The following is a 25,290-nucleotide window of genomic DNA, read 5'->3' on the forward strand; positions in this document are numbered from 1 at the left end:
TAGGGAGAGTGATAGGGCGCTACCATTCGCTACATACATAAACGATCTGCAGTCTGCAGTTGTTTATGTTGATGAGGCTATGATGAACGGGAAGGTATCGAAATTCAGTGACTCTAGGAGAACGCAAGATAACTTTGACAAAATTTCTAGTTTGAATGGGGAATGACAGCTACCTCTAAATGTATGACAATGTAATTTAAAGTGGAAGAATAGGAGAAACAGTCCCATAATGTTCGAATACAGCATTACTATGTTAGTGTGCCGCTTGACACAGTCAAGTTGTTTAAATATCTACACGTAACATAACAAAACGATGTGATATGGAACGAGCAGTAGGAAAGGCGGATGATCGACTACGGTTTATTGGAATAATTTTAGGAAAGTGTGGTTATTCTGGAAGGGAGAGTACAGAACACTAGTCTGACCTGTTCTAGAGTACTGCTCGAGTGTTTGGAATGCGCACCAGATCGGGTTACAGGAAGACATCGAAGCAATTCGGAGGCGAACTCCTAGATTTGTTACGGTACGTTCGATAAACATTCAAGTATCAAGAAAATGCTTCAGGAACTCAAACGGAAATCTCTGGAGGAAAGGTGACTTTCTCTGAAGCAACACTATGTTTGAAGCTGACTGCAGAATGATCGGACTATCGGCAACGCACATTTCGCTTAAAGACCGAGAAGATAAGAGAAATAAGCTCAGAAGTACTTTTTACCCTCGCTCTGTTTGCAAGTAGTACAGGAAAAGCCATGTCCAGTAGAGGTACAAGGTAAGCTGCGGTGGCTGGTGGAATATGTATGTAGACGTAGATCAAGGTACAACTTGTATGTTCTTCGCTGTATGTATTTACGCAATGACGGACGCCAGCAACTGACCCTCTGTTACAGTTTTTGCTTATGGTGTTCTTTAGATAGGAAGATCAGGCAGACCTGCAGTGAATCTTCGCACTGGATTAACGACGGTTGATTTCTCAAGGCCATAAGAAAACAAGACGCAACAGTCAAATCGCGGAAACACAACAGGACTGAACGCTTTCTCTGCTGAGAGCACAAGCTACCGCCGCGATCTGGGCCGCGATTTTGCAGCACTTGATGCCTTGAAAAGTTTATCTTCGCAAACTCTTATTATTAACTCTCAACAAGACGTTGATAAGATAAAGTACACTTCAAACATTCTTTATTGTTGACGTTGTTGAAAGCAGATAACAAAACACATTTCAGAAAGTTTTTTATGGATGATACATTCCGAAACAAGTATCGACATACAGCATATAAAACACAGTGTTTGCAGCAGTAACATGATTCCTTTCGCTTTGTATTCTTGCTACATCCGATGCACCTTGTCACAGGTCGCTTTTGTTTAATTCCAAATTCAGCAGTGCTTGGAAAGTGTCTTTCTCGATGACACATTAGCGTTTCGTCTGATCGACAGTGTCCTGATGATTTTTTTACCTTGGTGGTATTTCTCCGAAAATCTCACAATGAGCTGATGAAATTCTGGAACCGAAGTGTTCTTTCTGGCATGAGCCTTGAAAATACTATGGAAATCTGGCGGCAAAATACCTAAGGCACCCACATAGAGTTTTTTGTACAGTTGGATTGTTTGGAAACACATTTAGCTGAGTTAAGTAACCTTTCCTATTTGTTTACTTGACTCGTAACCCAACAAATTTTGCGTTAAATTATTCTAAATTAGTCTTGCGGTCCATTTTCACAGATATCGTTTCGGCTGTGTGATATGTGGTGAACATACATATTACGCTTCTTTTACCACGCCACTTCAAAGCCATCATCGTGTTTGGTGTGCTAAAATTCGACCAATCTTCTTTACAGTTTGTCTTCACGTTTCTGCATATTACTCCCTGTCATGCGAACTGTACCTCTCTATTTGATTCTGTTTTACACAAGTGGTGGCAGAGAGATGGAACTGTGTACCGCTTGTGTTCATATACCGAGTGTCATCTTCTCCGACTCCAACTACCAGAATAGTTTTTTGTCAGAAGTACATTCGGAGAAAAACCGTGCTTCTATGGCCTTGACTACCGTGAAACGATTACAAGATGTTGTACTTTATTAACTATACCAAATAAAGCTATGTAACAGTCACGAAAAATCGGATTTGACAAGACTGCTTAAAAAAAGAAACGGCACTTTAGTAAATAGATTTTTCAGTGAGTATAAGTTCATAAAATTATTTTTGTCGTAACTACTACGCAAACACGAGCGAAGTAGCGGACACCAAGTAAGGACTTGTAGAACTAGATAACGAAGGAACAATAAGGATTAAGAGTTTAACGCCTCGTCGACAACGAATTAGAGGCGGAGAACAAGCCCGTAGTGCAATTTCTAAGGAACCATCCCGGTATTTTCCTTAATCGATTTAGGGAAATCACAGAAAACGTAAGTCTGGATGGTTTGTGATTCCAACTGTCATCTCTTCTAATAAATATCGAGTGCCATGCCACTACGCCAACTTACTCGATCTGGGAAGTGGATGATATATTTGGAAACGAAGAAATGGTCAACGGGTGCTGTATGACAAACGGGATGCTGATGGTGCAAAATCAGTAAAAAATTACTCAACAAATGGTGAAACCAAAGAATGCGGAAACGAAAAGCAAAAGAGAAAACTTCAGTTAACGTAAGACAGAAGTTATCTCACGAATCTAAGAAAGTTAGATACCGTACTATGCGTATATACTTCTGAGCTATTGAATCACAATTTTGCGACTGTCAATCTGGTACCTGTACGTCAAAGAGTTTCAGAACTCCCGATTTGCTGCCGTTTACGTAAACCTTTCGTTGGAATTATTAAATGTAACCTGCAACTTATTACAAAAGTTCAACACCCTAGAGACGAAAGGGTCGCAAGTGACCACTGTGTGGAAGGATAGGGAAGGGAATTGGCAGTGTCCCTGGAAACAGAATTAGCCTGGCACTTGCCTTAAACGATTTAGGGAATCCAAGGCAAAAGCTAAAATTGGACGGCCGGTCGGTGACTACAACCGCTTTCCCTCGGTATTGAAGTCCACTCTATTGTCACAGCGCCAGCTTACTCTGCATTGTTTACGACATTCGGAAGACGTGATACACAAAATAACTCATGAAAGTGCTGAAGTGAAAATGAGACGATTACAGATTTTCGGTAAATATTTTCACACCGTACAACTACAATAGAATAACCAAACACGTATTGTAACAGCCATTACCCATGAAGAAGACCACGCGGCACTGCTCAGCATTACAAATCGGTTATGCGGCAGCTTTTGCGTAATGGCTATCTACTCACGGCGTTGCCTTTGATTGCTTTTAACTCTGCTGTCTTCGACATGAAATCCGTATCCATCCGAAATAGAAGGGGAACTGCGTAAGCTGCTACGATGTATGGTTCACCGCCCCCGGGAAAGATCTGAAAATAGAACGCGCAGCCGCCGTCGTAACCGTCCCATGTCGCCGTCCACCCCATTCCTCGGTCTCTCCTTTCCTTCTCTCCCGGCCGAGTGTATCAGCAGTCCATCATGCCGGCCATAAAGGCAGCGAGGCGAGGCACGGCGGACCGGCAGCGGCAGGGCGGCCGGAAATCGACCTAAGCGTCTGCGCATGCGCCGGCCGTGCCATCGATCGCAGCGCCGCCACCTGGGCCAGCACTTCTTGAGCAGCCAATCGTGCGCGAGAGGCTGGGCCGCGAGCAAAGAGGGCGGAGACTTGGCCACGCCTCCCCGCTTGGCCCCTTAAAGGGCACCTATTATTAGCGGTCCGGCGGCTGTCGGCGGGGATTACTACTGGATAATCGCTTCTTAACGCAGGAATGTCAACAACAGGTCGCCGCCGTCATAATTAGCATTGATTGCTCCTCCGCCTCCGCGCGCCACACGCAGGAGGAGGAGGAGGTCGTGTTTATTACCACACCTGCTGGCTTTAGGGCTCAGCTCTTTGTGACACCCACCCGACAATTGCTGCGGGCGAGGCTGAGCTTTTACAAACACGGTGTCAGAGTCTCTTCCGGTAATACGGTAGCCCGTCCTTATCAACTCAGCAACTTGCAGAACACGTAGTAAGGGCAACGAAACACAACTGGAATTAAGTACAAGCAATTGTTTTAATGGGTGCAATAAAAGTTGCTATCCTTCAGCATGAAACATTTATTCTTCTAATCCTTAAAATTCGCAAAATACTTTCTTTCGAACAGGTATTATAGTCGTACAAAATTTGTGAAAAGACATCATTTTACCACTTCGATTGCAATTATTATCTATTGGCCAACTTCGGCTGTTACATCGTTTTTAATTGGTGGCCTGGTAATTCTGTAAGAGACGTTAAAAGACTTACAAGGGCAGTTGAGCAGAATGGTAGAAACTAACCCTTAATATACAGTCATATTATATAGAAAACTAGTAATTTCAAATCGAAAGAAAAAGTCTCGGTGCAGTTCTGATGTTTTTCCTCCCGAACCCTGGCGGTGGCATGCAACCATATTACTGATGCTTTTCTATCCTTCTTTTGGTCTTTTCTAAATTACTAACATTTTTATTTGCCATCTTCCCTTTCTTTAACTAATCTGCAATTAATATTTCATTTAATTTTCTTTGTGACGTTTTATTTTTACTTCGATTATTCTTGGCTCAAAACAATATCTGCTTGTATAATAGAGAAACTTACGTTATTGCTTGATGAAAACTGTAAAACGTACGATCTGTTTTAAAATATTAGGCAACATGTCTTCAAATATGCAATAATCGAAATGAAAGAAACGAAATGAACCGGATAGTGTCTTGAAACGATGTTGCATATCAATAACAGAAAAACAAGAGTAATGCTATGTTGCCGAATGAAATCAGGCGATTGTGACTGAGAGTAGGAAATGAGTCTCTAAAAAGAGTCGATGAGTTTTGTTAATTGGACAGCGAAGAAGAGGTGGCATAAAATGTGGACTGTCAAATAGCTAGAAAACTATTTCTAAGAAAGCTATTTGCCAACAACGAATGTAAATGTGAGTGTTGGGAAGTGCTTTCTGAAGATAGCGTTGTACAGAAGTGAAACGTGGATTATAAACATTTCAGACGAGAAGACAAACGTTTGAAATACGGCGTGGAGAAGGATGTTGCGTATTAGATGAGTAAATCGAATGAGTGATGAGATGGTATGCAATCGAATTCTGGAAAAAAGAAATTTGAGGCAAAATTTGATGAAAAGAAGTGGTTGGTTGATAGGGGCGATACTGAGGCACTAAGGAATATATATATATCAGGTTATAGTTAGCATCAAACCAGTTTTCGGACTGAAGACCACAACAATAACGACAACGACAGCTGCTGTTGCTACTATCAGACGCAGAGATGCAAATGCTCGCAATAGAGAGGTAGTGGAACCTGGTGAAAAATCTCCGAGCGATAGTAAACTAAGTTTATCAATAAAGACAAAAATACGACATTTTTATCAAATTGTTCAAATGGCTCCGAGCACTATTGGACTTTACATCTGAGGTCATCAGTCCCCTAGAACTTAGAACTACTTAAACTTAACTAACCTAAGGACATCACACACAATCATGCCCGAGGCAGGATTCGAAACTGCGACCGTAGAAGTCGCGCGGTTCCGGACTGAAGCGCATAGAACCACTCGGCCACCGCGGCCGGCGACATTTTTCTAACGCGTAGTTAAAACTAAAGAGAAGTTTAATACCTGGACGACACAATTCAATAAACTGTTTTTAAAGTAATCGATATAGACGAAAGCGTAACCAAAACACAAGCTGCTTATGGTGTAAATGACAATATATATCTATAATCAAACACGTGAAAACCGTGGTTCAAGGTTTAATAAGAGGCTAGAGAAACCAAGGCGGTTGTCATAACATAGTATTCTTCCAACAGTTCCATATTTTATAATGAGGAAAAAAGTTGTGTTTGGGGGTTCACCTAGAACCACAGTGTAACACACTGAGTAATGGCACACCTGTTCATTTGTGTTACACAGCGCAAAAGCAGACGGGAAGCTTTTGAATACGATATCGCATGAGTGCTAATAGTATTGTTTATATTGATTTGTAACATACTTTTTACAATAGAGATCGCATGTAGTGGCATAAAAATCGACACTAACTAAACTATGCCCCCACATGTGTCTTCTTTAGTTTCCTACGGACGGCGTGAGGTATAAAAAGGTACATTACAGGGCAGCTCATTTACAGCTGCCTTGTAAAGCACAGCTATTTACTGAAGAATATATTTTCTTTTAAGAACAAGTAAAGAAAAAAGAAAGAAAAAGCTAGTAAGCAGCAGGAGATCTGACCTTTTGCAAAAAGACGTCGAACTACATCTACTCAATAATGGGAAGTTTTCGTCACTGGACCTCTAGTCAAATCTGCGAATGTGGAACGTTGGAAATTTGTATGAAAATCAAGTTCTCCCACACACGTGGAATGATGTCTGGTGTAACACAGTTAAGAGTGTCTGCGAGTCTCTGTTTTAAATGATTGATTTCGTTGATATGTTCAGTATACATACATTATATAACGTAGACCTACGAAATAAGCCACCATAAATATCGTTGAAGGGAAAACCGCACTGACGTGATACTAAAACATCAAAAACAATAAAATTTTCTCCCAAAACAGACGATAGCAATTTCATAATTGTTGCTATGTCGCAGGCACAAACGGCAAAAATGTTGAACAAATTCGCTTTTGAAGCAAAGTAACTACATCTACAACAACATTCGTGCATTAGAAAGTCGAATGAACAATGTGCGAATCATTAGACTGCATACAAAATTGTCACGTGTCAAGGACAGAGCCTATATATAATAAGAAGTGAAGCGACAGAAATGTAATCGTACTTCTGTATTTATTGGTAGAATTGTTCGGTTATCTACATCTAGAAGTCGAAATCCATAATTTTCTAAGTCTTGTTCTGGTGTTATATATAAGCTTGTCATGCATGAAATATGTGTTTATATTATCTTGCTTTCAGCGGAGTAAGCCACAGTTATACATATGTTCGAAAATAGGCCTACTACTTCATGAGTAAGTTGTAGCTTATGTCACCGAATCGTATGTAGATTCGGCTGTTTTTACATCTATTACACGATCATTCATGACTCTTGATAATTTACTTATCCTTGGAGCTAAAAGACATAATAGCTATTTCGTTAATTAACTAGTAAAATCACCAACAGGCATTAATTTTATAGTTAGCTTCCTCGTCGCTAGATCCGCTACTATCGTTCTTTCAGACGGTAACAATTTTCACAGCTGTGAGTATCGCGACTGTATACAATTATGTCTAGAACATTGGCAGACTTGTTTTTTATTCATAAGTATAAATGTTGAATTCAAGAGTGCTTTTAGCACGAAATTATAAAACTGAAATTAATACAAAGAGAAAATAATAAGGAAACTGTTATTCCACTAATAGTCACAAAGACGAAAAATTGAAGTAATTGGAAAATGAATCAAAAATGCACAAGTGTAAAAATCTTAGAACGTCAGTGATACTTTTTGGATGTAAAAAAGGAAGGAAACCTCGTCAGAGGTATATAAATGGTAGCAGTCAACAAGACAGAAAGGCAAAACCTATGCGATAACTCACGTTCATTTCCTCCTCAGCAATCCCAACCGCATTCAGCCTTCTGGGCTCATGGTTTCTTGAATATCTGCGCTCAAATTTAACCACGATCGTTTCCGTAAACGCTTACATAAGCTGCTCACTGAGGTAATTTATTTCTGATCTTGTGGAGAAGAGGAGGGCGTAGATAATATCTTCTCTGTGTGTCTCAGACGTTACGAGACTATGGTAGAGCTCTTATGCGTAAATCTGAAGCTTGGTTAGTCAACGTGGCAGTTCGCTCTGTAAACAACGCAAGATAACAGAATTTACGACGTGCCTCACAGATATTCTGGTGCTGTTGACATCCACATTTAACATCAACACTATGCAATCTACGTCTTAATAATAATGATTCTAATAATAATAATAACCTGCGACGAATAAGCTGGTTGTACATTGCAAGCTAAGGTTCATATTACACCGTCAAACAACTTTATCAAAGATATTTTTATAGCTAACCTTTTTATAAAATAGTTGACGGTGTAGTGTGGTGCTTTTATCATATCTTATATAAAAACTGTAGCGTTATCGTAGCTTTTATAAGATTGGTCAAAGATATTTGGCAACGTAACACAGTTTTAAGGCCAGTAAACAAAATCAAAGAAATAGTTGATCTTCAAAGTGAAGTCACCATGAGTCTGAAAGAGGTTTCGATACCTGCCTTGCTTTAATAATGATCTGAAACTACGTCTGCGTACACACTCCGCAAGGCACCATACATTGTATGATAGAAGTCTAGTAATTTCCTAACATGTTGTACTCGAAAAATGGTTTATACACTGTGATTATCACCATGCAGTTGTTATAGAGTCTCCATGGGCAACTCTTGCTGAATCTTTCACTGGGCAGTAATGATTAAATGGAAGTTCGCCTCTAACTCCGAAATATCAGATCTTCCGATTGAAACCTTAACTTCAAAAAATCGGAATGTCCGTTTGAAGACGTATGTCTTACTCAGGTTCGAGTTCCGGTAGTTTTGAACAGAAACTGTACTCAAGGTGCAGCCTTAAAGTTTGAGTTTAAAACTCAACTTGAAAGCGTCAAACAGCAGCAACGACAACGTTTTGCAGCCCTTTAGCTGGAGTGGTGGAGATCTATAGCAGATCACGAGCCGCCTCGGCTCACCGAAAGGGACTGCCGCTGTTGACAAAAGCACCTCAGGTATGTCCGCTACGGGGAGGATTAGCAAAATTGCCAAAGAGCCCTCTGTAACAAAGAAGAATACTGTCAGCGTGGAAGCTGGAAACACCCCTCAAAAGACTATCAGGTGATGGCCATGAGTGCGAAGATCTGGGAATGTTAGTCTTTTTAGCGCAGAATTTCGTATGCTGTTCAGTTATTACGTATCTGAGATAGTCTCTGTTGACCAGACGTAATCATAATGAAGCACAAGAGAAGTGTAATTTGCAATTGTGTAAGTGAAGTCGATGTAAATGGTGCGAAGTGTAAAATTTTCAGACAAATCTAGCAGGTGCTCTTACCTGTTTAAAACGAGACTTATAATCTTAATAATCTGATGAAAGTGAACATGAAAGACGTATTACTTCACAATATTCCACTTCTGCCGTGTTACAAGAAAAAAGAGACAGGAAAAACTGAAAAAAGGACGAGAAATTAAAATTGAGATACGTGGAAACAAAAAAGAACTCAGCCTTTGAGAGACCCTTTTTAATTTTGTAGTCTCGGACTTCAGTGGCTAATGCAATTCCTTATGTCAGCCTGTCTGTCATGGACATGGCATTTATTTTTACTTTCATTATATTTTTTGAATTGTTAATTACAAGTGCGTGCTATAGGTGATCGCCCCGGATTTTTTATGTGAAACTCTGAAAGCATTTTAACCAAAACAAAGGCTATTGACATTCCTCATCTTTATTCTCAATGTCTGCATATTTATTTCTCATTACAGTCATCCTGGCGACGAGAGATCATTTTGGTGATACCGTCAGTGTAGAAATATTTGATTGTATAGACGGAGCCACAACAACCTCATCTCTGCTTGCACAGATTCATCACTATCAAAGTGGAATCCTCGAAAGTGTTCTTTAAGTTTTGGAAACATGAATATCGGTTGGGGCCAAGTCGGAACTGTATGACAGATGATCGATGACAGTGAACCAAGGAGTCGGGATTGTTGCATATGTCGCAGCGCTCGTGTGTAGTCCATATGTGCTCCATGTATGGACGAATTCTTCGAAACTCGATTACAGCATGCTGTATGTCACGCGCCGACATTATTATGTTTCAGACCGCCATGTTACATCCAAAAATGCGGAGCTCTCTAGCGGCAGAAGGCTGCAAATATATACACGTGAAGAATGAAGACGTAGAATGAAACTTCCTGGAGGATTAAAACTGTGTGCCGAACCGAGACTCGAGACCTTTGCCTTTCGCGGGCAAGTGCTCTACCAACTGAGCTACCCAAGCACCACTCACGCCCCGTCATTCTAGGAAGATGTAGAATGTTAATAACGTTTGCCTTAACTCGGAGCTCGGAGGCATTACTTTTCAGCACGGCCTCGTAGACAAGTAATTTACGGTTAAACTTATTTTGTTAAGGTCTTTGCACAACGGACAACATGTCGATCACAGGATACACTCAGAAACTGGAAATTTAGGTACCCCGAAGTTCATTATGCGACACAGTACGATCCATGTGGGCAAAACGTCTGCATAGCACATAGATTCAACGTGAAATTCTTGCTGCATGTGGACCAAATGCAATGTCGCTTCCAGTAGTAATGAAATGATGCCAACAGTTTGATCAAGGCCGCACAGACGTAGTTGATTTTGATCGAGAAGTGAGACCATTGACATCCACCACAGACGATAACGTCCAGGTAATTTTTTCGGCAGGGTGAAAAAGCGTCTTGGGGGCAAAGAGATTTTCCAACGATGAGCACGTTCACACAGTGGTTCTAGAATGGCTACGTGACCAAGGGGCGGATTTCTGTCGCCGACTCACTGGACTATTGGTAGAGCGTTCTGGCCTTTGTTTCCAGAGACTTGCTGACTGTTGAAAAATAGTAGCCTGTATCTGTGTCACTTTGGAGAGTAGTGCAGCATTAGGAAAAGTTATTTTGCCTGAAAAAGTATCGTGCAATTTAGTTGGTAAATGTTTTTCTGTTATTGATATGTTACATTTTGCACATGCCAAACATAATCTTTGCTCTGTTTACATCCTTGGTCGATATTTATATCTTTGTCTCTTTGCTTAATGAATATCTTTGCGTTGTAAAGATGAACATCAAGTGTATAACACATGCTCAAAATGCGCTTTAAGAATATTGTGAAGTGGGCCACAGTAATTGATTTACAATATGTGTGTTGTGGTAGAATTCGAGCTAGGAAACCACATGGACGACAACAAAACAAACCACCGTCTACTGGAACATATGTAAGTGAACACGACTATTTTACATCATGCATACATGAAATGCAAGCACTTTAAGGTATTTTTATTAATGAAACAACTGATAAAGTGACCCTAAAAAGAATATATTTTTGTGCAGTGTGGAGCACACGACATTCTGTTAACCAAAACATCTATGTAACGAAAAATATGGTAGCCTGAAACCGGTTAAGCCAGTAAAATGAAACATTAAAAAAGTATTTGTAGTTGGTTGCGTCATTCAAAACTATCATTAGCGGCCGTGTAACTAACTTTCCGAAGTCCCCCCGTAAACCAATATATTGACAAAAATTTTATGAGGTGCTATCGCTAGACAGAAATGCTAATTACTAAAATACCGCCTCCGAATTATCAATTTCACATCTTCCGACGGGGTCCTCGGTTCCGATGAAACCACTTCCCTTGCAGCCCTAAACGTCAGTGGAGTATGGATAGTTGTGGGACTGGGAGAGAAGCCAGATCACGTGTCCTGCCTGGATAGCTCAGAAGGTACGGAAAGGAACCTGGTTGAATTTCCAATCTCCTTTGCAAGGAACATTCGTCTATACCCACATCGGTTGTGTTCATTTTCTCTGTACAGATAGCAATCAACTTCTCATTTAACCGAAGAGAATCCACGCTGGTTAATCTGGGAGATAAAAGACAAATACTCGAGCGCATGTATCTGCTTCTACAGCCGTTGTCTTCAAACCACTGTGACGAGCATGGCAGAGGGCACTTCCCATTCTTTCCATTCGACCCCTTGTTAGGGCTTCTTTCAGTTTTATTCTCGTAAAGAGCCGGGAAAAAGTATCTGCATAAACATCTCTGTCTGCGACAGGTGGGGCATATTCTCATATTGCTCACTTATTACTGGTTCTTGAAACTTTGGCAAGACATTTGGCTGATGGCCATAATCAGAAACAGCTCTTATCTATATAAATTACTATTTATTTCCGTTTTTCAGTATTAATCGCTCTGCAATTTAAGAGTGTTACACCAGATGCGTTTCGCTTTTATTGAGAAAGCGTCATCAATGTTGATTGGCGCTTTTTACCTCCTCTGTAGGTATTTTGATAACCGCAGTATATTACCCAATCTACTTGCCAGCAGAGATTATGGTCGAAAGCGTTTCGCTGTTTGTCGACTTTCAGCAACACGCTTTCTCTTCCACTACAGTTACGTAGTTTGCCGTTCACTGTTGCAAAACTACACACAAGAGATTTTACTGTTGTCTCGCCTATTTTGCAGTCTGGTGCAACACTATCTTACTTTGCAGTACGCTTAAAACAGATAACAAAACGAAAAGTAGGTGATATGAATGTACGCTTTTGTAGTATAGGTGCCTTGTATCTTCAGATGTCTAACAGTTCCAGTCTTCAGCATCTCCATGACGCTCTTCCACGTCTGCCACACACTTGAGGAATATTCTTAGATGGGTAGACCGACAGCATTTTGACAGTATCCTATCAATGAACAGAAGCTTTCTGTGTACTTTACCTACGATTCGTTTTCGTTGAGCCCATGTGGTCATTACATTTTATATTCCAACAGATTGTTACTTGCAGGTATTTGTACGAGTTACTGATTCTATTGTTGTAATTGATTGTTATTGCAGTTTTTGTATTTTGTGAAATGTGCTATTTCACATTTCTGAAAGCAAGCTTTCAATCGCTGTAACACGCTGAAATCTTGTTTAGAAAAATTGGAAATTTGTGGTAAGTTCTATGGGACCAAGAAGTTGAAGTCATCGGTCCATAGGCTTACACACTACTTAATCTAAAACTAGCTTAACGCTAAGGGCAACACTCACGCCCATGCCCAAAGGAGGACTCGAACCTCCGACGGGGGGAGCCACGCAAGCCGTGGCAAGACGCCTGAGACCGCACGGCTACCCTCTTGTTAAGATACCAGTGAATATGCGTAGATCTGTAGTGAATATGCGTAAATCTGTAGTTAAGCTGACTAGGTCGCATAAAAGGTTATACAGCAGGTGAAGAATGACTTTATTGATCATAAAGTACGCATGATGCGTTTCAGAATTATTTCAGTTTTCAGAAATTGAAGTGCAAACGTAGCACAAGAACAATATCGTTTACAACTGTGAACGTAACATGAGATGACCTCCCATTTATCAACTCATGTCACGCGCTCAGCTGGTAACGCTCTTGTCCTTTGCTACCTTTGGACTTGGGTTTCTGAAAATGGAAATAATTCCGAAACGCGATACTTTGTGATCAATAAAGTGTTTCTTCACCTGCAGTATGACTTTTTATGCGACGCAGTCAGTTTAACTACAGTTCAACGCACATTTACTAGAAGGGTCGCTAGTCTCCTATGTAACTTTTATGTCACGCTTTTATTATCTAATGGGATATTTGCGCGGCTTCCGTTTCCGTTCTGTCCTTTGTCCAGTCCTTTGTCCAGTCCTTACAACAGAAACTGCGTAATACGAATGCTTTTGATTCAAATCGCTATTACTAGACGACTACTACTACTACTACTACTACTACTACTACTACTACAGCTACTACTACTATTATTGCATGACATACGCTATATATCGACCGGATAATGCTTTAGCTTCACAGCCAGATCACAGCATTCGCTCTTACTCCAAGAGAGTGTTTCACACTCCTGTAAAAGCATGGAGTGGCCTTTTCTCTGCAATACGACTTATTGCCCGGTCCTCCACATCGCAAAAACATGCGCTACTTTCTCAACAACTCCGTTTCTTAAACATGTGGCCAAATCTCCTATGTCCATTCGAATATGATTCAGTGTCAACCACTCGCGACAGGGTAGATAAAACTCTGCTACCTTCTTCGTTTGCGTTTCGAATTAGTCAGGCGTTCAAACAGTCATCCTCCTGAATAAAAAAGAGTACCACATAGCCTCCAACCACCGCTCAGTACTGATTCTGCAAATCCGAATGCACCAGTAATTATTTCAAAAGGCCATTAAGTGATAAATCAGTGTAGGGCGCCATTTACGAAGCTAAAATCCGCACGGAACCACTCCGTCACGCCTGGGATCACGCAGATTGCCGAAAAGACCGCGCGTCAGTTCGCGGCCGTGTAAATAAGTTATCTTGGGTGGTAATTCGATGCTGCGGCGGAGCCGGCGTGCTGCGGGGGCGACCCATCAATTTTCTGCGATAACTCAGTTAATTCGGCGCTCGCTTTAACAATTCCAATTTCGGTCCGGAAATGAGCAGACCCCCGCGAACCCAGCTCCGCGCGGCGCTAGTAATTTGTTTTGGCCCTCTGGCGGCCGCTCCTCCCTCCCTCGCTCCTTTTTTCCCCCCTCGCGGCCGCCACCGTGTTTTGTTTTGGGACAGCACGCGGCCCTTTGGCTGAATTAACTGCAGACTGTAAGCCGCGAAAATCTGCTGCATTGTGCGTGCGCGAGTGCGTGTATGTGTGTTTGTGTGCGAGAGAGTGTCGGCTGGACGAATTACAGGGGTTTGTAGCAGCGATGGCGGTCCGCGCTGCTGAATAATTCGGACGTGTTTCTAAACACTGCGCTAACAGCGCAGTGATGGACCTGCGAGAGCGATAGAGATTACCGTAGCAAGATTGCTGCATTTAATTTCCATCAGTGTGACAGAATTTCGGTTCTGGGAGTTTCAGTAAGAATATATTTCTCAACTGTTCACTTCTTCTACTAGTCCACTTTCGTAATACATCGATAAAAGCTGTGATTTGTTCTACGGCCCTCATATGAAAGCCAGTATTTTATACAATGCCTGACAAAAGTAGTGGAACACCCAGAAGACATGGTTGGATATCGATGTCGCTTGGTACACCTACATCTACATCTACATAGGTATTCCATAATCCACAGTGTGGCGCGTGGCGGGGGGTACCTCGTACCATTAATAATTATTTCCTTTCGATTCCACTCGCAAACAGAGCAAGGGAAAATGACCGTTTGTATGCTTCCGAATGAGCCCTAATTTTTCATATCTTATCTTCGTGGACATTATGCGCAGTGTTTGCTGGGAGCAGTAGTGTAGTCAGCTTCAAATGCCGGTTCTCTAACTTTTCTCAATAGTGTTCCTCGAAAAGAATGTCGCCTTTCCTCCAGGGATTTCCATGTGAGTTCCCGCAGCACGCCCGTAACACTTGCGTAATGTTCGAGCTTATCAATAACAAATCTAGTATCTCTTCTATGAATTGCTTCGATGTCTTCCTTTAATCCGACCTGGTACGGATCCTAAGCACTCGAGCAGTACTCAAGTATAGGTCTCACTAATGTCATATATGACGCCTCCTTTACAGACGAACCACACTTCCCAAAATTCTCCCAATAAGCCGAAGTCGACCATTCGCCTTTTGTAGCACAATCCTCACGTGCTCGTTGGGTTTGATATCGCTTTGTTGCGTTACCCCCAGATATATAAGCGTATTGACTGTATCGAGCAAGACACTTCTAATGCTATATCATAACATTATGGGTTTGTTTTTCTTACTCATCCGCATTTTTCTGTATTCAGAGCTAGCTCCCATTCATCACACCAACTAGCAATTTGTCTAAGTCGTATCCCTCCTATAGTCACTAACCTTCGACCTCTAACCGTACATTACAGCATCATCAGCAAAGAACCGCAGACTCCTGCCCACTCTGTCCGCCATATCATTTATGCATATAAATAATAATTGCGGTCATGTCACACTTCCCTGGGGCACTCCTAACGATACTCTTGTCTCGGACGAACACGTACACACCATCGGCGGCTGCATGTCCGAAGGAACATTGCATCTTACTTCTAAATAACACAGATACTGCTATTTCGTATTTATTCAGCAATATAAGACCCGCGACTCTCAATACATATGTCCTACCTGGGCGGGAGGTACATAACGTATGAGCGCAGGTTTGTGACACATGGACGATGGATGATATCACTGAAGCTTGGGGATGGTCGTGATTCGTGCTCGGATGGCCGAAGCGGTTAAGGCGCCCGCTCGCGTAAAGCAGGAAATCCGGGTTCGAGTCTCGGTTTCGACACAAATGTTCACTTTTGTTATTCCTATAAACAGCCAAAGGTGGTTCACATTCGCAACTACCAATGCATTTCCTGTATTCATGAGTTTTTTTCTTCTTTAATGTTGTCACCAGGCCTGGTTAAGGTACACACAGGGCATGAAATGCGTCAGAAGTTGAGTGATCGCTGCGAAGAACACAGGGATAGCACGACTGGTCTGGGACAGCGTTTATAGCACATAGCAGAGTTTGAAAGAGGCCTCAGTGTGGGACTCCATTTGGTCACCTGATAGAAATGTCAACTATCGAGGTTTGTGGAGCATTCGGATGTGATACTAGCCCGATGTTGGACTATATGGGAACGTGAGGGCAGACATATTTGTGACCTGCGGAAGGGAGCATCACCGTGTTGTGCATCAAGCACGTCGTGACCCTTTCACATCTGCATGTGCCATCAGAGAGCGATCAAACGGCTCTCTGCATTATTCTGTGCCATCATGCTTCACTGGGCGGAGATTGGCAGCAGCTGGAGTAGGGAGTTACTGTACCATGTGCAAGCTGCCGTCAACACGACAGAAACGACTGCGTCGGGAATTGTGTTCAGCAATGAATCGCCGTTCTGCAGTATACCGAATGACTATCGCCGGCGAGTATGACGGCGACCTGAGGCAAGTCCAATTCTTCAAATGATTTGGAGAGGCACAGCAGTGTTACTCCTCTCGTCATGGGGTGAGCAGCCAACGTGTATGACTTCAAGTCACTGTTGGTGGAATTCTGACGGCACAACAGTACTCGTATGTCGTGCAGTCTCGTGTGTTCCCTTTAATGAACAGCAGTGTGGTGCCGTTTTTCAACAGGCAATGCTCGTTCACACTTGGCACTTTTTTCTATGAACTGTCTGTGTGATTTTGAGGTACTTCCGTGGACGTGTGTCTGTGAACTGTCTTGGTGATGTTGCGATGCTCCCGCGACCCGCAAGATCCCGAGATGTGTCCCCGGTACAACACGTGTGGGACCACTCGGGCGTCAACGCCGTCCCATTGCCCATATTGAGGGTATAGACGACCACTTACATCAGGAAGGCAGCAGGAGTGGCATCCGGCCACCCTCCATCACCAACCCTGCCAAGCCCAAAACTTAGTATGCCGACCCCTTAAAAAGACAGGAGAAAGCCCAGGAAAAAAGAAGAGCTAGTCCAAGAGAAAAATGTGGTGCTTTCTGAAGTATTAAACGATCGTGGACACAAGTAAATAGGAAATAATGAATATTTTATCGCTATAAATGAGAGCTAAAAGGGTTAGAAGTCATGTCAATGGAAAGTTATATTTTCATATATTTTTTATCATTGCTTCACAATTTCCAAATGTCTCTGCTTCTTATTGGACCTAAAATATTCCTGGTCAGAAGTATGACGACGGAAGTCAAATAAGAAGGAAGGAACCTTTGAAACTGAGAAGCAGTGATCAAATAGATCAAGAAGTATAAAAAATAATAGAAACAGTAAGGAAAAGAACACTGATATTTTTGGACACTTATACAAGAGGAATGACAACGAATTTTAAGCGGGCAACCCCCTTGGCATTATTCGACACGAGCATGGTGTCGGTCGGCAAGGGGGTTTTCGCCTTATTTGTTCCTTCCATTTCTCGTAGTAATACAAGAAGTACACCACACTATACAGAACAATCACCACAACCATACACAAGATAGCTACACTTTAGATACGTCACTATCTCGCAACTAGATGGCAGTGTGAGTGAGGAAGAGAAACTTCTCTGATCAAGTGGAGGTGGACGCATCACCCTGCAAAATGAAGTCAAGGGAATGGAGGGATTGATGACCATTGTAGTTTGGTCCTTCAAGGCCCCACAGTCCATAATCCATCCATCCGTCCATGCATCCGTCCTTTGTCTAATAATGCCAATCAGACAGAAAGGTGTATGACAAAAAAGTGTGTCCAGCTATACAATAGCGTCGTAATAACGAAAAATTTCGACAGCTTCATGTTACTTGGTTAATGCTTGTTCAATCTCAAGTTTCTTGTCTGGCTGGTCAAGCTTCCTGGTTATCTATAAATTCGTACTCTGTTACGCTGCTCTACTTCCATTTCTTTTCGTCACTATATTTCTCACGCTCTTTTTGTTGTAAGATGCTGGTTTCATCTGATTAAAAATGTCTTCGTATCAATTTTCTCTTTCATCGTATTCAGTTGCATCCTGCCAATGCCTCATGTACCTTCTTTGCAGCAGACGTGGTTCAGTAAAACATACAGTGTTAATGCTTGAATATTATTAGCCAATTACAACTTTGGAGATTTCTCAGCAGTTCTCTGAGACTCATACTAAATGGGAGCAATGGGGACCATTACGTGGGTACAAACAAGGTTGGCACGAATGGTTTGTTTGCCTTGCGCAGAGCACAGTGGAAATTTTGAAAACCCTGAATTAACAGACTCCCGAAGACAGAGGTAAATCATCGCGCATAAGTTTACTCACAACATTTCAAGGACCAGTATTAAGTGAAGAATCCAGAGATATTTTTCATCCGTCAGAGTGACGCTCCTGTAGCGCCCGCAAAAACTAATTGGACCGAAGACAAGACGCATAAAGGAACATAAGCAGGCATTTCTCTCCACACGCGATTACGACGGCAAGAAACCCTACCTAATACGTGGTACCCTCTGCCGTGATCTTCACAGTGGTTTGCAGAGTATGTATGTAGCTGTTGGTGTAGACGCCGTAGATGCCGGAGGATAAGCGTGGGAAGCTGATAACAGTATACTTACCATACAGTTTTCTTATAAGTGAAGTGCTGTCGCACTCGTATAAAGAGGATGGACAAAAATACGAAAACGCCACGAGAAATATATGCTTCAACATACACTGTGTGTATGACAATTGTGTTATCTGGACACCTGGCTGAAAATGACTTAAAAGTTTGTGGAGTCCTCTATCGGTAATGCTGGAATTCAGTATGGTGTTGGCCCACCCTTAGCCTTGATGACAGCTTCCACTCTCGCAGACATACGTTCAGTCAGGTGTTGGAAGGTTTCTTAGGGAATGGCAGCCCATTCTTCACGAGTGCTGCACTGAGGAGAGGTATCGATGATGGTCGGTGAGGCCTCACACGAAGTCGGCGCTCAAAAACATCCCAAGGGTGTTCTATAGGATTCCGGCCAGAGTTTGTGCAGGCTAATCCATAATGGAGCTGTTATTGTGTAACCATTCCGTCACACGCCGTGCATTATAAATAGGTGATCGGTCGTGTTGAAAGATGCAATCGCCTCATGGACTGTGCGGCTGATCCCGGCGGAGGTTCGAGTCTTCCCTCCGGCATGGGTTTGTGTGTGTGTTTGTCCTTCGGATAATTTAGGTTAAGTATTGTGTAAGCTTAGGGACTGATGACCTAAGCAGTTAAATCCCATAAGACTTCACACACATTTGAATATTTTTTGCAATCGCCATCCCCGAATTGATCTTCAACAGTGAGAAGCAAGAAGGTGCTTAAAACATCAATGCAGGCCTGTGCTGTCATAGTGCCATGCAAAACAACAAGGGATGCAAGCCCCCTCCATGAAAAACACGACCACACCATAACACTACAGCCTTCAAATTTTACTATTTGCACTACATGCGTTGGCTGGTGACGTTCACATGGCATTCGCCATATCCACGCCCTACCATTGGATCACCACATTGTGTACCGTAATTCTTCACTCCACACAACTTTTTTCCACTGTTCAATCTTCCAATGTTTACGGTCCTTGCACCAAGCAAGGCGTCGTTTGGCATTTACCGGCGTGATGTGTGGCTTATGAGCAGCCGCTCGACCATGAAATCTCACCTCCCGCCTAACTGTCACAATACTTGCAGTGGATCCTGATGCAGTTTGGAATTCCTGTGTGATGGTCTGGATAGATGTCTGCGTATTACACATTACGACCCTCTTCAACCGTCGGCGGTTTCTGTCAGTCAACAGACGAAGTCGGCCTGTATGCTTTTGTGCTGTACTTGTGCGTTCACGTTTCCACTTCACTATCACATCGGAAACAGTGGACCTAGGGATGTTTAGGAGTGTGGAAATCTTGCTTACAGACGAATGACACAAGTGACACGTTCGTAGTCCGTGAGTTCCGCGGAGCGCCCCAGTCTGCTCTCTCACGATGTCTAATGACTACTGAGGTCGCTGATAAGGAGTATCGGGCAGTAGGTGGCAGCACAATGCACCTAACAAGAAAATCGTATGTTTTTGAAGGTGTGCGGATACTTTTGATCACATAGTCTAAATGCAGGTGTTAGCCAAACCTGCAGGCTACTCTGTTATATCTGCCTACCAACGGCAGCTTGAGCAATGTCCTCAATACGTTGCAGGTGTCCGTCATGGTGTGGACAGTGTTTTGTGTAGTTCTGAATGCTGTACGTCGGAGCTAAGTGAATTCGAAAAGTAAATTATTGGTGTCCGTTGGTGGCTGCTTCCGTAACCCTGGTAGCCGAAGTGATTAAGAGATACCGCTTGCCCGCATCTCGTGGTCGTGCGGTAGGGTTCTCGCTTTCCACGGCCGGGTTCGATTCCCGGCGGGGTCAGGGATTTTCTCTGCGGCGGGGTCAGGGATTTTCTCTGCCTCGTGATGGCTGGGTGTTGTGTGCTGTCCTTAGGTTAGTTAGGTTTAAGTAGTTCTAAGTTCTAGGGGACAGATGACCATAGATGTTAGGTCCCATAGTGCTCAGAGCCATTTGAACCATTTTCGAAGATACCGCATGCAGGGAATGCGGAAAAACATCAACCGCTAAGTCACGATACTGTGTGTCGAATGATCGCGACGGATGAACATCGTAGAGCATTGTGGAAAGAAATGAAAGAAAAAACAGAACGATAGCTGCAGAAGTCACTGGAGAGCTGCATGTTGCTTGCACTCGCGAACCTTGTCAGCATCAAAACAACACGAAGGGAAAGCCATAACCAGAGGATTATAGTGGGAGCTGGAATCTGAAAATCACTCGACAGTGATGCAAATGCCTGTAACATAAAACGTGGTGCCGAAGCCACAATACCAGGACTATGGACGAATGGGAAAAAGTCATTTGGTCGGATGAGTCACACTGTTTGCAACTCCTGATCGAGTGACGCATGGTGGTGGTTCGGTGATGATTTGAGCAACCGAATCGTGGTGTTCCATAAGCCCCCTGGTTACTCTGCAAGGTCCGATTACTGCGAAGGATTATGAGACCATTTTGATTGACAGGCCCATCCTATGGTCGACATTTGTTCCTCAGTCGCGATGCTATGGTTGAAGACGACAGGATCCCTGTTCACACAGCTCGCATTGACCAGGATTGGTTTTGTGAGCACAATGACGAATTATTACATTATCTTCCTTGACCGCCGGAGTTACCGGATCTCAGTATTAGTGACCCATTGTTGTCTGTTTCGGAAAGAAGGGCACGTAATCTCTATCTACCTGCATCGTCGTTTCCTGAATTTGCCATTATTTAGTAGGAATAATGGGGTAAGATCCCCTGAAAACCATAAAGTACGTCAGCTCATCCATTCCGAGATGACTGGAAGCTGTTTTGAATCCCAACGGTTTTCGTATACCGTATTACGCATGGCAACGCTTTGTCTTTTTGGTGTTCTCACATTTTTGTCCACCCTCTGTATCTGCGTGATTATATCCTGCGGAGAACAATAGTTAAACAGTGTTCGGCTTTTCTGTTTGAAACTAATCCTCGCCGACTTTGACAACGTTTAATCCAAAGTGTGATATGAATCTACGTTTTAGCTCAGTAAATTAGCTACTGGCCTCATTAATAGCAATGCTTCATTTCTACTTCAGAGTTCAATGTACTATCCCTTTTTGATGCTATGTCATACATTTCGCTCATATAACGACTTGTTTATTCAGAAATCTGTGAAAACCAAATCACATGCAATAATTTTTCTCAGTTGCCTCGCTACGCTCGAAGTCCGATTCTGTGTAGCAAAAATCATAAAATTTTCGTCAAGACGGGGTTTTCGTTCCCGTATCTAGGGCATTCAGCATTGTGTCCTACCTTCCGTAATTTACACACCACCGACTTACTCAGCTGCACCGCTTTGTTTGCATTTTGCATTACTTTTTGCGTGAATATGTCGCTACTTTCTTCGTCTGATGCGGTGTTCAGGACTAAGATGTGTAAAGTGAACGGAAGCTCCATCATGTAGGAACAACGTACGTGCTTGAAGGTCAAGTAGGATATCTTGCTAGAACGTAGAGAGCACGTCTCTCAGAGAGAGAGTGTGCACTGGTGCTGTAAAGATGTATGAACAATCGTTAACTATTCCCGCCGACAGATCCACTGCAAATCTACGTTTACGAACCTTCGTAACTGTGCCGTGTGGATTCCCTACAGCCTGTACTATCGTGGCTATTGATCGTTCCGTCCCTAGTGAAACAGGTTTTATGCGAGAAAAGTACATACGCAGGAGAGTAAGAATCGACAATATAATGAGTAGCAAACATTGCTGTCAGCATTTCGAGAAGTTCTAACCTAACGACTGCTTCTTGCAAGTCCATATGACCTTCAGTCGTAGTTGTACCACTTACACTGCTTCCGTTCGCTTTTGGAACAGACTTGGATATATCTCCCTTACAGTTTCCATATTCTTGTCTGTACTCGAAAACTACGTCTGCCGATTCAGGAAGTAGGGAAAGGACCACTTCATTAGAGCTGATCGACTGTACACTTTAGTTTGTAAGAGTAGACTGCGTTCTTACAGACAATTAAGTCTTGAATGACGATTTCAGTAAACACATAATATAATTCACATTGCTTTAGAGAAAGCTTTTGGCAGCGTTGACGGGAATACACTCTTTGAAATGCCGAAGTCTGCAGGTATAAAACACCGGGAGTGTTATTTAAAACTTCAACAGAAACCACAACACGGTTATAAGGGTCTACATTGTGCAAGCCTGTTTATTTCCCCACAACTACTGCAGCCTACATCTAGTTCAACTCGCTTATATATTCAAGCCTCGATCTCCATTGACAACCCCACCCACCCTACGTGCGTCCATTACCAAACTGACAATTCCTTGATGCCTCAGGATGTGTCATATTGACGGATCCCATCTTTTAGTCAGGTTATGCCATAAATTTTTCCCCAAATTCGATATATTACCCCCTCCTTGGTTATTTGATCAAACCATGTAATTTTCAAGAATGTTCTGTGGCACTAAATTTCAAAAGCTTCTGTTTTCTTCCAATCTGGACTGCTTGTCGTCTACGTTTCACTTTCATTCCAACATCGCCTGACAAGAATCCTTACATTCAAGTTTTATAATCCAAGTTAACAACAGGAGAGCTTTTCTTGCTATTGCTTGCCTTAATTTTAAATCCTTTCCATTTCTTCCATTGTCAGTTATTTTGCTGCCCAAGTATCAAAACTCGACGTTGACTCTTAGTGTCTCTCTTTCTAATCTAATTACACCAGCTTCATCTGATTTAAAGTGACTGCACTACATTAACTTTCCTTTCCTTTTGTTGAAATTCATTTTTTAATCTTTTCTCAAGTATCTATCCATTTCATTCATCTGCTCTCGCAACACCTTTCTCCGTCTCTAACCGAATTACACTGTCTTCTGCAAATTTCACTGTTTTGTTTTTTCTTCCTGAACTTTCATTTCAATCAAATATTTCTCATTAGTATTGTTTATTGCTGGATTAACGTACCGACTGAGTAACATCTGGGTGAGACTAGAATACCTTCGCACTCCAGTACCGCTTTACTTTCATGCCCTTCTGCAGTCTGGTATCTGCAATATCTGCACACTTCACGGAGTTCTTTTATTTTTTTATTTTACCCCTTCTTTCGTCAGAACTGCAAAGAGTGGATTCCAGTCGGCGCTGTGAAAAGAATTGTCGAAATCCACAAATGCTGTACACGTAGGTTGGCTTTCCTTAACCTATCTTCTCTGATAAGTGCTAGTGCCAGTACGACTTTCCTACACTTCTCCGGAACCCAAAATGATCGTGCCAGAGATTAGCTTCTACAAGCGCCATTTAATACCTAAGTAAGGCAACGAAGCTTTTTTCTTGCCCAGTATCGATTGAAAAATGTGAAATTTGCTGTGGGACATTGTGGAATATTTCCGCTTAAGCATCTACAGTTCCATGAAGTTCAGACAGGTAGCCTTCAGCATGTCGTCTGTAACTGAGGTGCGTTCTAAGCAGAGACCTCTCATTCAGTCTTTTCTGGCGGAAAATTGGAGCATCGCAGACATTTGTAGGTGAAGAAATAGCAGTGAACAAAACTATGGTGAGTCTTTGGGCGAGGCGTCTATTACCATAGCAACAAGGAGGCGCAAAGCTTCTACGACGTCCCGGTTGCTGGCCGGCCGCACACATCTGTGACTCTAGCAATGTTGCGACTTCCATCTGCTTTGCCCAAATAAGGATGATGGGAAGTTTACTAATATAGCAAGACGTTGGCTCCGACATCGACAAGTAGAGTGGTATCAGTAGGGTGGCGTGAGGCCACCGCATTGAACGGAGATTATGTTCAAAAATAGGGTTTAATAGCGAAAGGAGAGGGGAATAATGAGTACTGGAGTCATGAATAAAACCAACTTCCTTTCAGAAAGCATTACCTATTGAAGACCCTTCGTACAATACATAGAGAAAATACACTGCTTGAGGAAAGATAACCAGAGTTACGCGGGTCTGACCTTTACCGGTATTCCGTTGAGGAGAAAAAACCGGATGCGAGTACGGGAAGTAATTTGAAAATTCTGGTGGCGTGTGTGGCGGGCGTGGCACGGAGGCAGCAGAGCCGCAGGCCCGGCTGAGCGGCCTGGAATCTGGTTAGAGCGAGCTGGCAGCCGGGCGCGCCGCGTGCGTCGCAGACATCAAAGCGGCGCGGCCCGTCATTAAGCTAATTGGGCGCGTCGGATTACGCGCAAAGCACAAAGCGGAACGCGCCTTTCCGCGGCGACGCGAGCGCAAATCCACTCCTGACCGAGTCCGCGCACTTGGCGAATGAGGCCGGCCACTTGGGGCCGTCTCTCGAGTTCCAACCGCGCTTCTCCCGTGCGGGCGGTACAGATCCCACTGCGGAAGCAAAAGAGCGGCTCGACCAAACCACGCAACATGACATAAAACGCGGGGTTCAGGACGATATCTGGGCAGTAAGAACCGAATGATATTAATTACACCCTGAAACGTATGCACGATACGTGAATAGCATAGCCTTATGCGGATAGCGTGGTATGTTGTTGACAGTAAGCGCTTTAAACACGATTTTGTGACACCTTTGTTTCTTTTGTTCA

At 42.8% G+C, this 25,290-nt stretch overlaps 1 protein-coding gene across 10 annotated transcripts in view; it reads left to right on the plus strand.

Moving 5' to 3' along the window:
• The window catches only part of LOC126266996 (homeobox protein OTX1-like), a 698,303-nt gene that overhangs the window by 502,762 nt on the left and 170,251 nt on the right, over positions 1–25,290 (plus strand). For 3 of the 10 annotated variants that reach the window (XM_049971741.1, XM_049971742.1, XM_049971738.1), the window contains exon 1: positions 10,819–11,003. The exons of 1 other annotated variant lie outside the window; for it this stretch is intronic. In XM_049971741.1, coding sequence (XP_049827698.1) covers positions 10,869–11,003 — 135 coding nt within the window. In that variant the 5' untranslated portion in view covers positions 10,819–10,868. Of the gene's footprint in view, positions 1–10,818; positions 11,004–25,290 lie in introns of those variants that run through there. 6 more of the 10 variants (XM_049971748.1, XM_049971746.1, XM_049971749.1 and 3 more) reach the window with 4 other exon arrangements.

The sequence above is a fragment of the Schistocerca gregaria genome, chromosome 4 (genome assembly GCF_023897955.1).
Source record: "Schistocerca gregaria isolate iqSchGreg1 chromosome 4, iqSchGreg1.2, whole genome shotgun sequence".
In the NCBI taxonomy this organism is placed as follows: domain Eukaryota; kingdom Metazoa; phylum Arthropoda; class Insecta; order Orthoptera; family Acrididae; genus Schistocerca; species Schistocerca gregaria.